This window comes from Orcinus orca, chromosome 21 (genome assembly GCF_937001465.1).
Source record: "Orcinus orca chromosome 21, mOrcOrc1.1, whole genome shotgun sequence".
NCBI classification, from domain to species: Eukaryota; Metazoa; Chordata; class Mammalia; order Artiodactyla; family Delphinidae; genus Orcinus; species Orcinus orca.
The window spans coordinates 13,305,279-13,318,093 of NC_064579.1; the positions used below are offsets into that span (position 1 = coordinate 13,305,279).

General features: G+C 47.6%; 1 protein-coding gene across 6 annotated transcripts; it reads left to right on the top strand.

Annotated features, from left to right (window-relative positions):
- Positions 1–340: 340 nt before the first annotated feature.
- PPP1R3B (protein phosphatase 1 regulatory subunit 3B) lies at positions 341–9,293 on the top strand. Of its 6 annotated transcripts, XM_012535671.3 has the most exons (3): positions 651–1,443; positions 5,357–5,440; positions 7,079–9,293. In XM_012535671.3, exon 3 carries the CDS (start codon positions 7,104–7,106, stop codon positions 7,956–7,958), a length of 855 nt encoding a protein of 284 aa, XP_012391125.3. In that variant the 5' UTR covers positions 651–1,443; positions 5,357–5,440; positions 7,079–7,103; the 3' UTR covers positions 7,959–9,293. The 6 variants fall into 6 exon arrangements, with proteins under 6 accessions (XP_033256498.1, XP_012391125.3, XP_049560197.1 ...); XM_033400607.2 differs by lacking the exons at positions 651–1,443; positions 5,357–5,440 and adding an exon at positions 341–592; XM_049704240.1 differs by having other exon boundaries at positions 5,357–9,293.
- The last annotated feature ends 3,522 nt before the right edge of the window (positions 9,294–12,815 follow it).

Sequence of the window (12,815 nt, forward strand, 5' to 3'; positions counted from 1 at the left end):
GGGTGTAGAATGACTTTGCCCGGCTAGGACTTTGCCTAGGGAGAGGGAACTCTGCCAGCCGCCGGCGTCCAGCCCTCTTGCTGTAACGGGATGCTAGGCTGTAGGAAAGTGCCTCTGCCCCCTGGCGCCGGTCCTCGGGCTTCTGATGAAATTATGACCCACCGCCCTCTTCGCAGGCCCTGGACGCCAGCCCTATCATTCCGGGCGCGCAGCCGATCACGTGGCGCTGCGGTGCGCTGGGGGACCGCGGCTCCACGGCCATTGGTCGACGGCGCGCGTCCCGGGCGCGCCCATTGGCTATGGGGGGCGTTCACGTGAAAGGGGGTCTAGGATAACATCCCGAGTGGGGAGAAGTGGTCGCAAAGTTAAAGGGAGCCGTGCGGCGGCTGGGAGACCGAGTCCCGTGTGAGGGGCCGCAGGGAGGAGGCGGGCGGGCAGCTCTCGCGCAAGGACGGATGCGGCTGCCCGCGAAGGGTGCCGACCTGAGCCCCGGCCCCCGCTCCTGCTGTCGCCGCCGCTGCCCCTGCCACCCCGGCGCGGATGCTGCCGCGGGCTGGCGCCTCCGCACCTCGGGGCTTATGAGCTGTACCAGGTACGTCCCTCCCAAGCCCGCAAGGCCGGCTGCCCGGCCGCGGAGACGGCGGCGAGGGCGCGTAGCGGGGGCCGTCTTTGGTCGTGCCACCTACACTTTCTCCGTCCAACTTGCAATTACACTCTGGGAGTGGGACACTTTAGAAGGGCTCAAGGAGGCTGTTGCTTCCACGTGGGGAGGGCAATCCAGGGACCAGAGGTGGGATGGAGCCTGGCCGGACCCACGTGATGCACCGAGGTGGGGGTCCCGGCCGCGACGGGCGGCCCGGGGGCTGGGGGCTGGGACTTCAGATACTCTTAATCCCTATTGTGACGAGTTCGAACCTGACACAAGGCTTTTCCACCTGGGACCCGACACTTCTAGAGAGTGTCCCCGGAGTTGAGCGATGGCGTCTCAGCACAGGGGAAAGTCGCTTCGTCTCTCCCCCGGCCTCGATTTCCCGGTACAACGTAGGGAAACACACTTGGTGATCTCTCAGGCCGCCGAGGGCGACGGGACACAGGACGCTGCGGCGGCCGGGGCCTCCCGGAGCAGAGCCACCTCCGGTTCCCGGTCCCCAGACGGGCTGTCCCGGGCCAGCGGAGGCGAGGTGGCCGCGCGGGGACGCTCTCGTGGCGCCGCTCCGCCTCGGGTGGCCCTGCTGCCCCGCCCTGGTGTGATAACTAGGGCTCCTCCTCCTCGTCGTCTTCCTCCCCCTGCCGGTCACAACTCCGGGAACCCAGCCCAAGGCCTGCCTCCCGGACACACCGAGGCTCACGTAGTCTGGTGGCGGCAGCCTCCCCTGCCACCTCCCTCCGGGCATTCCGATGCAGCGAGCCAGCTGGAAAGGGGGCTTCCCCGCGGCCCAACAGGTGGGTTCCGGACAGGCGAAGGACCTCGGGGAGGGGTTGGGGGCGGGGTGCAGCCCGGGCCTGGCGGGACCAGGACACAGAGGGCAGGACGCTCTGGCCTGTGTCCTGTTCGTGCCACCCTTTTGAATCCAGAGAAAGGGGTGTGGAAGGGACTCAGTGCAAAAGAGGGGTTAGGGGGCCCAGAACATACTAGAAGATTTGGGCTCTGTCCTGATATTGTTTCCCGCAGAGGAGGAGAAAGTTGAGGACAGACTTGAGGACTTGGAGAGTTGCTAGAAGATGTTGGAGCCTGTGGTCTGCGTGGTCAGGCCTCCTTGGGAGACCCAGGGTCCAGGAGAAGAGAGTGTTAGGGCTTTGGGGGCTGGGGTGCAGAGAAGAGGAAATAGTTCACTTGGCAGGGTTATCCAGGAGCCAAGACTAAAGTGAAGACAGCTGGAGGACTGACTACAAAAGTGAAGTTGAGGTATTTAGGGAAAAGTTAGGGAGAAGAGAACCATCAGGCAGTATTAGCAACCTGGAATGTCAGAGCTGGAAGGGATCTCAGAGGAGAAAGCTCAAGCCCAGAGAGGTTGAGTGACTTGCCCCAAGTGGCACAGCCATGTGCAGGTATTCCTAGGCCAGTGCACTGTGTTTCACATTGAACATTTTTAGATGGCAGACACTGCCATTTTAACTTATCTCTTTCCTATAATATGCCACCTCATCCACAGATATTTATCTCAAAGATGCTTTGGATGATGGTGACAGAATAGAGGAGTCCAAGTGGCTTCTAGGGCTGTGAATAAGGGCCCCATGGTCTGAATACCAAGGGAAAGATGCCAATTTTACTCATACTGTGGCAGCCAAGCCTTTTGGGAGGGAATAAAGAAATGCCGAAGGGGTAAGTGGCCGTGTCTTTTAAAAAATTATACCTGGTAACCTGGTTGCGAATGCTTACTTAATGCTGTTTCAGTGTTCCTGTTGGGTTCTTGGTGCGTCTGATTTTTCTGTCTTTTCTTATCAGAGTACAAGAGAATGGAGGAGGCAATGTGTTGGCCTCAATACAAAAGAAAGATTTGCTTCCTATAAAAGGCACAGCCAGAGAGTCAGTAGCTCAGCCGCCTGAAACTGTGAAGGTCGTGGGGTTATTTTCTGTACAAGTCGATAGTTTTTAGAGAAGAATCACCACAATATCTAACCCTGGCTGAGAGGGTCTGTTGTTTGTCACTAGAGGAACACGGAAAGCAGTTATGCAAAACTATCCATGTTCTGTCTTTGCATGGCGTGTTAGGGTTTGCCCTCTTTTGACCAGAAACACTGAAATCTACCCTTGGTGCATGTCCGGTCTCTCATGCGGCAAAATTGATCTCCTAGGCATCTATTTGGAAGCAAAGGTTTTGAGAATCCGTTCTGGTCTGAGTAACAGCTACTCACATTCTCGTGACCCTGTCCTGCAACAAACTGGTATCCAGGTCCCATGTCATGCTGTGCTGGTTCAACTGTGTGTCCACATCTCATTCTGGTTTTTCTCCAGACCAACCTTGGTGACTCACATTCCCTGGCATGGGCATGAGAAAGACAGAGCGGCCTAAGAGTCTGTCATAAGAGGGGCCCTGAGGTACAGCCTTATGCGTCCTGTGTTGGAACTGATAATTTTCATGACATTTGAGGACAAAACACTTGTCCAGGTGCCTTCCTTTCAGGGATTTAGGAAACTATTACCTTGCATGTCTCCGTGGCTACGAGTACGTCTGGGTGTTGGTCATCCCTGTCACGGTCCATGTGGGAATTTCTGAGCAGATGATCAGGAAGGCTTACACCAAACCAGCACTTCGGTGCACCAGTTCTTGGAGACCGATCTGGTTAATAAAAGCTGGAATCTACCTGTGAGGATAGGCAAGGGAGCCAAGAGTCAGATTGCACCCTCTACTGAAGCCACCGGGGTTAGTGACCTCCCTTCCAGTGCTGGTGACACCAAAAAAGTGAAGGGACTCTGGGTAGGGGTGCTTGTGCAATGGGCCTGGAGCAGGAGCCTGGGAAGAATGCCTGGGCCGCCAGGTGGTTCACCTTCCTTTTGCCCTCCATGGAGAATGCTGCAAAACCAATTCGGTTCCAGAAAGTGCCAGTGGAATTATTTAATTACCTCTGGCTCCGACTCCAGCTTCACCTCCTCACCCCCAGTTCTTAAAGCTTGGTGATAAAAGGGATCTCAGGGGCATGTTTATACTGCTGGGTCCAAACACTGAAACTTTACCAAGGCCTTCAACTAAGCCTTTCTAACCTGCAGGATTAGACCTTGAGAGTGACTGCAGTCCACTGCAAGTATGCAGATTCTTTGCTTGATCTCCTTGTTTTAGAATTGTTTCCACAATAGCTTGAGAGTTTCCCAGTCATTTTCTAATGAGCTGTTTTAAGGTGGTTCTGGAAAGCATGCCTGAGGATGGTTTGCAGGCCTGCGGGACACTCATAGAGAGCTTGCAGTTGACCTTGTGCTGACTCAGGCAGGGAGGAAGCGGCTACAACAGAGGAGGAACCCCTCCTTCCTCCTCAGTTCACACCCAGGTTGTCAGGGGTGGGCAGAGTCGGGGGGGGGGGGGGGGGGGCTGGGATGCAAGACTTTGCCTGCTGTTTGGTTATTTTTAATTAACATTTAATTTAAAAAGCAAAAACTACCTGTATTAAAAGTAGAACTGAACATGTGATTCCAGTGCATTCTAACAAAGTTTTGCAATGAACAGGGGAAAAGAAAAATTCAAGTACTTTGTAAGTATAGGGTTTTTGTTTTGTTTTTTTATGTTGAACCCTCTGACTTTTTTTTAAAAAAGCTGTCTTGCCCAATTCAGTCAGAACTTTCCTTTCCAGAACAATTGAATGGGTATAAGAAAAGATAATAGGGACTTCCTTCGTGGCGCAGTGGTTAAGAATCCACCTGCCAACGCAGGGGACACGGGTTTGAGCGCTGGTCCGGGAAGATCCCACATGCCGCGGAGCAACTGGGCCCGTGCACCACAACTACTGAGCCTGCGCTCTAGAGCCCGCAAACCACAACTACTGAGCCCATGTGCCACAACTGCAGAAGCACACGCGCCTATAGCCCATGCTCTGCAACAAGAGAAGCCACCGAAATGAGAAGCCCACGCACCACAACGAAGAGTAGCCCCCGCTCGGGGCAACTAGAGAAAGCCCGCGCGCAGTAACGAAGACCCAATGCAGCCAAAAATAAATAAATAAAAGAATAGATAAATTTAAAAAACGAAAGAAAAGATAATAGCCAATTTGCTCCTAAAATTTTTACTTGTTTAACTTTGTTAGAGGAGAAACTATAAGGCTATTTAAGGATATTTAAAGGATAAGATGTTTAAAGGATATTTAAATATCCTTATTAAGATATCCTTTAAAATGCATGTTTAGATAACTACATTATGGCTATAAATTAAGATAAGAACATTTAGAAAGGTTGGGCCTTTTCAGACTAATACAGGTATTTGTATTATTATTGTTTTGTCTCTGAATGTCTGTGTTTCCCCACTTGGTCACCACTAAGTGATTCCTGCATCCTGGGGAAGTGCTGGGTTTTTTGGTGGTTGTTTTTGAAAATGGGATCAAGCCCAATACGTCTTCATCCTTTCTCATTTTAAAAATATATTTGATTAAACGAAATCAGAAGTTGAAAATGAGGTATTATTTATTGGACTGATACTATTTGTTGGACCAGTGGTCCCCACTCTTGTCAGATGATGAGCGGCATTTTGCCTTTCCTTCTCCTGAACTACCGCCATCACCCCACAGCACCTCCCGGGGCAGGGGTTGGGGGGTAGGGATCGGGAGGCCTGAGAGCTGGTACCCCAGCACACCACCACACACCGACACCTCTGCCGTAGTGAGGGGAGATGTGTTTCGCAACTAATCCAGATCTGTGTTCTGTGATTCTCAGGCTAGAGAATTTAATCCTGATTTCATCGCCGACTTCTTCAATTAGCCCATTGGAACTGTCAAATCAGAATATCAATTTGCCATGGTAATTAGAATAAAAATGGCTTGGCTTTAGTGAGGCAATAGCGTTGCGTGGGTTTTGGGCCCTACAAGAATCTTAAGATATTTGAGGTGTTTTATTAGATTCATTTTGTTTTCTTGATAAGAGAAGGTCTATTATTTTAGAAAATATTAGAAAGTACAAAGCAGGAAAACAGAAATTTCCTGAAATCCCATCACCTGGAAAATTCTGACAGTTTTAATTATATCACTAGTCTTTTTTCTGTGCATATACGTAATATTTTTCCCTACAAGTCTAGTCTCTATGTACAATTTATCTTCTCCATTTTCTACATTAATCATATATTATAAATTTTTATGCCATTTAAATCTTTTTCCACATAATGGTTTTAATGATGATATTAAATTGTATCACATGGATATGGTGCACTTGATTTAACTGGATACCTGTTATTGGTCATTTAGTTTACTTTCTCACCCCTTTTCCCTCCATAATGTTGCACTGAACATTTTAGTACATTAACCTTCGCGCATTTTTAATTATTTCCAAGATTAATACCTGTATGTGATATTAGAACCGAAAATGATGATTTAGAAAGGTTATGCCCATTAAGACTAATACGGATATTTGTATCATCTTTTAAAATTCTTTCCTAACTCACTAGGTAAAAACAGGCATTGTCTTCTAATCTGAATTTCTTAAGTTACTTGTAATGCTGGACACTTTGCATATTTATGAGCCACTTTTAAATTTCTTTCATGAATTGTCTATTCATGCTCCTTGCTCATTTTTCTACATGGAATATTTGACTTTGTTATTGTTTTATAAGAACTCTTTATAAAAGTATTAAAACTTCGCTGCCGTGCTTTTTGGAAAATGTTTTCCCAGTCTTCGGTTTTTTGGTTTTAGTTATTTTTTTTCACTTATAGAAAAACAATTGTTTTTATGAAGTCAGATTTAATTTAATCTTTAGCATGATTCTCTTTGCTTTTTATTCTTATAGAGGCTACTTTCACTGTAGAAAAACACAATTCTTCACTGATACGAAAGATTTAAAAACACTAAATTGCTGGCACTTTTTAAAAGTAAGATATACTAGAATATAAAAATCTGTACATTGAATGAAAGCAAGTGTGGGTCGGTCTTCACTCCTGATTCCCAGTCTCTGGCACCATGCCTGGCACATAGCAAACACCAATCAATATTTGTGGGAGGAATTAATTTCTTTTTATCGGAGCAAAGCAGTATTTACCAAACTGCATTCAGCAAGGTGCTCCACCAAAAAAAAAAAAGACTTTCCTTGTTTGGGATAAGTTTAGGAAATTCGGCAAACAGCACGCTGTTTTCATTATTCTCCGTGGCCCATCAGTATACTGACGGCCCCAACAAGCCCTGACAGGGAAACCCATGAACTAGTTTTAAAACCAGTGGTTCCATACTTCTGTGTTTGTTTTAACCTTGGGCCTCTTCCCCCCGCCCCCCCACTTTACACTGTTAATCTCCCCTGAAACCAAGGTCACACTGGACCACACTTGAGGTAATATTGAGCTGTAGCCACGTGGGCAAAGATGAAGGCAAACGTAGTTCGCTGGTCCCTGTCGGAGGGATGAGCCTGAACATCTGTCTGACCTCCTTGCTGTTTCTTTCCTTCCCCTTGGCCAGGGTTCTAGCCTGCTCTAGCCCCGTGATGGCTGTGGACATTGAGTGCAGGTACAGCTGCATGGCCCCCTCCTTGCGCAGAGAGCGGTTTGCCTTCCAGATCTCCCCGAAGTCAAGCAAACCCCTGAGGCCTTGTATTCAGCTGAGCGGCAAGAATGAAGCCAGCGGGACGGTGGCCCCGACCGTCCAGGAGAAGAAGGTGAAGAAGCGGGTGTCCTTTGCAGACAACCAAGGGCTGGCCCTGACAATGGTCAAAGTGTTCTCCGAGTTTGATGACCCGTTAGATATTCCACTGAACATCACCGAGCTCCTGGACAGCATTGTGAGTCTGACAACAGCGGAGAGCGAGAGCTTTGTGCTGGATTTCTCGCAGCCCTCTGCAGACTACCTGGACTTCAGAAATCGGCTTCGGACCGACCACGTCTGCCTGGAAAACTGCGTCTTGAAGGACAGAGCCATTGCAGGCACGGTGAAGGTGCAGAACCTCGCATTTGAGAAGATGGTGAAAGTCAGAATGACATTCGACACCTGGAAAAGCTTCACAGACTTTCCCTGTTGGTACGTGAAGGACACGTACGCAGGTTCAGACAAGGACACATTCTCCTTTGAAATCAGCTTGCCTGAAAAAATTCAGTCTTATGAGAGGATGGAGTTTGCCGTGTGCTATGAGTGCAATGGACAGACGTACTGGGACAGCAATAAAGGCAAAAACTATAGGATCATCCGGGCAGAGTTGAAATCCACCCAGGGAACAGCCCAGCCACCAAATGGACCAGATTTTGGAATAGCTTTTGACCAGTTTGGAAGCCCTCGGTGTTCCTATGGTCTGTTTCCGGAGTGGCCTAGTTATTTAGGATACGAGAAGCTTGGGCCCTACTATTAGTGATGGCCTGGGATGGAGCCGGGCTGAGTGGGTGCAGAGGAGCCGAGCTGCATCACCCCAGGATGGAGATGGAAGCCCAGAGAAAAGCTGAACTGCCATCAGGCACAGTTTTTGAAAAGAAAGGATCCTAGTCACTTTTTTTCTTCAAGCAGGCAAGCCAGCCAGGCTTAGATCACAGAACTGGGTTCACACTCAGAGGAGATGGGGGTGCGGTCTGTTTGGCACCCGCGTGGTGGCAATGAGGGTCCGAGCAGGATGGTGCTGGAAACAGTCTGGACAGGACCCAGGCCTGCAGGGAGCGCTGGCCAGGCCGGAGGATGGTGGCTCAGTGACGAGGAGACCCTCTCCCCTTGGGTGTGGGAAGTCAGTCCCCCCGGCCCCCTCTTCCTGTGGTCTTCCCCGCCCACCCAGGGCCTCCCCGCCTGTTGCAGCTGCCCCGTGTCTACGTGGGCTTCACACTTTATCTCTGTGTGTTTGATTTTCTTCCACAGTTCATCTGCAGTTCAGGAAAAGATAATAAAGGCAGATCAGCTCATGACGGAGACAGGCATTTCCTTTTTCTGACCCCACTTAGATATCCCAGCAGAGGACGACACACCAGCTATGAAAAGTCAACCGGCTGCTGTGCGGTGTCACCACCCATGGCAGGCTGGTGCCAGGCAGGACAGTCAGGAGGGGGACACTTTTAGCTCCACCTCTTGGCGCTGGGGGGAACTTTCTAAGCACTCTTACCCTGAGTCACCCGAGGGCTCACTTACAAGACTTGCTGTAACTTGCCAAGCTGGTTTGCCCGTGTCTCTTTCTTCACGAAAGGATTTTAGGATCTCTTTTCCTGGAGAGTCATCTTTTATGCTGTGCTCAGGACATTTGGATTTGCAGATTAAGTGTATCCTCGGCACCTTCAGGAAGTGCTTGGTTGTATCTTGACTGTGATTTACAACCTCCACGTTGTAAACAGCACCTTACAAGCCCCCACGGACTTTGACTTGGTTGTTCTTACCTATGGTGTGTGGGTACGTAAAGGGATAGGGGAGAAGAACCTCACCGAGTTCTCAGATGTCGTTTTCGCTGTTTGCCAACTCTGAAATATCAGATATTATTTGTTCTTAACCACATTGGACTAAAGCATTAAAAGTCTGTTAGTTCATACTGTTGTGAGACTCCTGGGACTTTCCTTGTCAGATGGACCCCCAAACCCTGTGATTTTTCTTGGGCAAAATTGGTTGGTCCTTGGGGGTGTTTAAAAATATTTTTACATGTGTATTTGTAGAAGGTTGGGGTCTTTTTCTGTTCTGTTTTTGTTTTTGGAGCTTAGCTAAATGACTGCCTCGTTTTTCTTTTGCCTGACCTTACTAAAGTGAGGTCTTCCTCAGGGAGGAAGGAAGAGGGATGCCCCACTGCCTGGATTTGGGGGCACAGCTCCTGGACTCTGCAAGCAAAGAGTCTTCTTTCACTTGCATTATCCAGATCAGTTGGAAGAGACCTCCCAGCTTCTGTGGCTTTGTAAATTAGCATCAAGCAGGTCTGGAGTGTCTTGGCTCCTAGAGTTTTGTGGTTGGGTTTTTTCTTTTTTGAACTTTAAAAAGTTTTGACTTTTTAAATGCTCTCAAGTGGTGTTCCACGGAGTTCTTGTTCCTAAGACTGGCTGTGACTAGTCTGCAATCTACTGCTTTATTTTTTATGTCTCTCCTAGGTGGGCAGCACTGCGGGTTACATGATAATTTATGGGACAGTCACATTTTTTATTTTATGCTGACATTGGGCAGAACTGGGATTTATCTAAGCATGTCTTACATCAGGTACACAGACAGTACTCCCTGTGTTACAAATCAGGTGATCAGAACTATTATGTAACAGTGTAAATATACACCATGGGAAGCAAAACTGATCTTATATAGGTCATGAATTTATTTTGCTTTAGGAAGTTCCACCCTCCTCCTCCAGTTTATGAAGGGTACAAGGTGTACTGTCCTTTCCCTATTAACAGACCGAAGGTATCAAGATCGTTCCCTGTTCGTAAGAAAAATGCCTCAAGTGACTTCTGTATGGTTTTCAGTAATAAGGATCTTAAGGCATTTCCGTGTCAGAATTTGAAATATGGTAATTCAGTGATAAGTATGTCTTTTAAAACACCACAAACGCTCCCCCACCCCTCTTTCCTCCCAGCTGACCCCTGCTTTCCTGCCAGGGGCACTGCTTGCAAGCCCCCTGCCGGTGCACCTGGGCTGCTCACCCCACCAGGCAAGTCCTCACCTGCTGGCAAAGACGCTTCTCTGACTAAAGCAAGTGCCCGCCCGAGGTCCCTGTCAGCACGGTCATGCAGTGCGGTTGCAGCACCTGAAAAATAGTCTCCTCTTTACCAATCAGTCTGTCTCCTTTTGGGGCGGTTCTGTCCCAGGAAATCAACAGATGGCCTCAGGACCTGCTCCTTCTATGGGCCTTCTCCTTGTTCATAGCTCACAGGCAGTAGACAGGTGACACATTGCAGAAAGTGACCAGTTTCATTTTTTTTTTCTCACTTGGAAGGTTATAATGTCACCATTTTAATTAAGAAAAACAGCTTTTTTTTTCTTCCAGTGGAAACAGCTTGAAACTCAATTGATAATTCTTACAACTGGTACTAAACAAAGGTGGGGAAAAAAACCCAATCAGAACTGATAACAGCAGGTCAACAGCAGACAAAGAGCAGGAGAAAGGGAATTTTCCACGCAAAGGAGATTGTGCACGTGGATAATTCAAGGCCACAGTCATTTTCTACCCCCAAGTTTGTGTGTTGTATGCTTTCTTTCAACTGAATTACTTTAATATCGTTTGTGTCCATGATTCATTTACCTAGCCAAAAATAGGCTCACCCATGAGTTTTGCAGCTGTCCTTTTTTTTTTAACATCTTTATTGGAGTATAATTGCTTTACAATGATGTGTTAGTTTTTGCTGTATAACAAAGTGAATCAGCTATACATGTACATACATCCCTGTATGTCCTCCCTGTTGTGTCTCCCTCCCACCCTCCCTATCCCACCCCTCTAGGTAGACACAAAGCACCGAGCTGATCTCCCTGTGCTATGCAGCTGCTTCCCACTATCTATTTTACATTTGGTAGTGTATATATGTCCATGCCACTCTCTCACTTCGTCCCAGCTTACCCTTCCCCCACCCCTTGGAAAGTGACAGGTTTCTTAGTTGGAGATATGAATGCAGCCTGACCTGTAGGTTTGACCCTCAGACAGCTCTTGGTTATGATGACACGTGGCCCCCTTCCCAACCTGCCCCCAAAGGACCAGCCTTCTGCCGCTGGTGCCGCTGTCCATGGATGGGGAGGCAGCTCCATTTCTGTTTCATATTTATTCCCCGCTATGTCCTGGGGAGCATTTGCAAATTAGGTGCAATAAATAAGCTAGACTATCTAAAGACAGATTTTAAACAATAAGCTTTCAGTGTTTCTTGGAAGATGTGAAGCATTTGGGCGAGTTTGTTTGCTTTTTTTAAGTATTCTTGTTATAGGAGAGCTGGTGAGAAACAATGGAGTTATGTAGTTCTCCAGAAATCAAAACAATTTCAGAGTCAAGGTAGAGTTTATTTCTCTCTAAGATTTAATTTTAATGGTGGCAAAACATTACTCTCTCATTGTTTCTTAAAGATGTAAATCTTGAACTGCTAAAAGAATGTTTTGTGGTTTTGATCTTCGCATATAATTTGCTTTTTTTAAAAGAAGCGTTACTTGTAGTCACTGGGACATTAAATGGCTTGTATATATATGTTTATAAACCAAAAAAGTGTTTGCTTACTTTTCAGAAGTGCCGTTGGCTAGGTCTTCCCTCTCAATGGACAGTGAGTGAAAACCTCGGTGTCTTTCCTGTTTTCCACATGTTAAGTCCCTCGAATGGATGTGGTGTGCTGGAGAAAGCACATGGCTGTCGGCTCTGGGAGGTCCTGATGGCCTGTCTCTCCCGAAATGATCACTGACATTGGGGCTAAGTTACACACACAGTGGGATCTCCCAGGGTCATCAAAGACGACTTGCCAGCGTATCTTCGCTTCCTGAAGTGGGACACCTCTGGACGGGGAAGGACAGCTGTGCTGACGGGCAGCTTTTCCTTGTTATGGTTGTAAAGCGTTGCAGCCCAGGTTGTAAGGTTGTGAATGTTTTTACAGTCTTGTTTATCAGTTCCTCGAGTCGGCTGGACCCATGAAGACTCCAAGAATGCAGCTGTGATGGTGGTGGTTCACTCTTCCTTCTATGTTATGTGAATGTAGAAACGGAGACTCATCTTCATTTTCATGCCTAAAAGTGCCTTGTTGAGAAAGTTCCACAGGTTTTAAAAAAATACATATTTTTGTACACAAAGTTAAAGGGGAAATGCACTTTAAAATCACAAGAATGGATGCCTTTTGTGTGGTGTAAGAGAGTGGTTTGTTTGAATCTCAAATGCAAAAATGTAATAAAGGTTGAAAACAAAACTGAAAGTGTCCTGTTGTAAAACTTACTCTCTTCTTAGAGTCAGAGGCTGGGGAGGAACATTTTCAGTCTGTGTATTTCCACATCTGGAATGCCGGTTTCCAAAAGGGACAGGACACAATCAATGGCTAAGTAGAAAAGCTGTAAAGTTCAGAGGAAGGGGGGTAATTGCTTTCTAAGTTGTACAGCAGCCAAGGCTGGGTACACCTAAGAGAGTGATTGCCAGGGAAGTGGTACAGGGGGCCGTGTTGTTCTGAATCATTTTTAATGATCCAAGGGCAGGTCTCTTCCTACCCTGTCACTTGCTCTTGAAGCATATTTTTGACTTGGTGTATACGCAGCAGTGGGAAAACTGTAAGCAGCTATCATAGCTTTGCACTGCTTGATCAGACAAACTCTG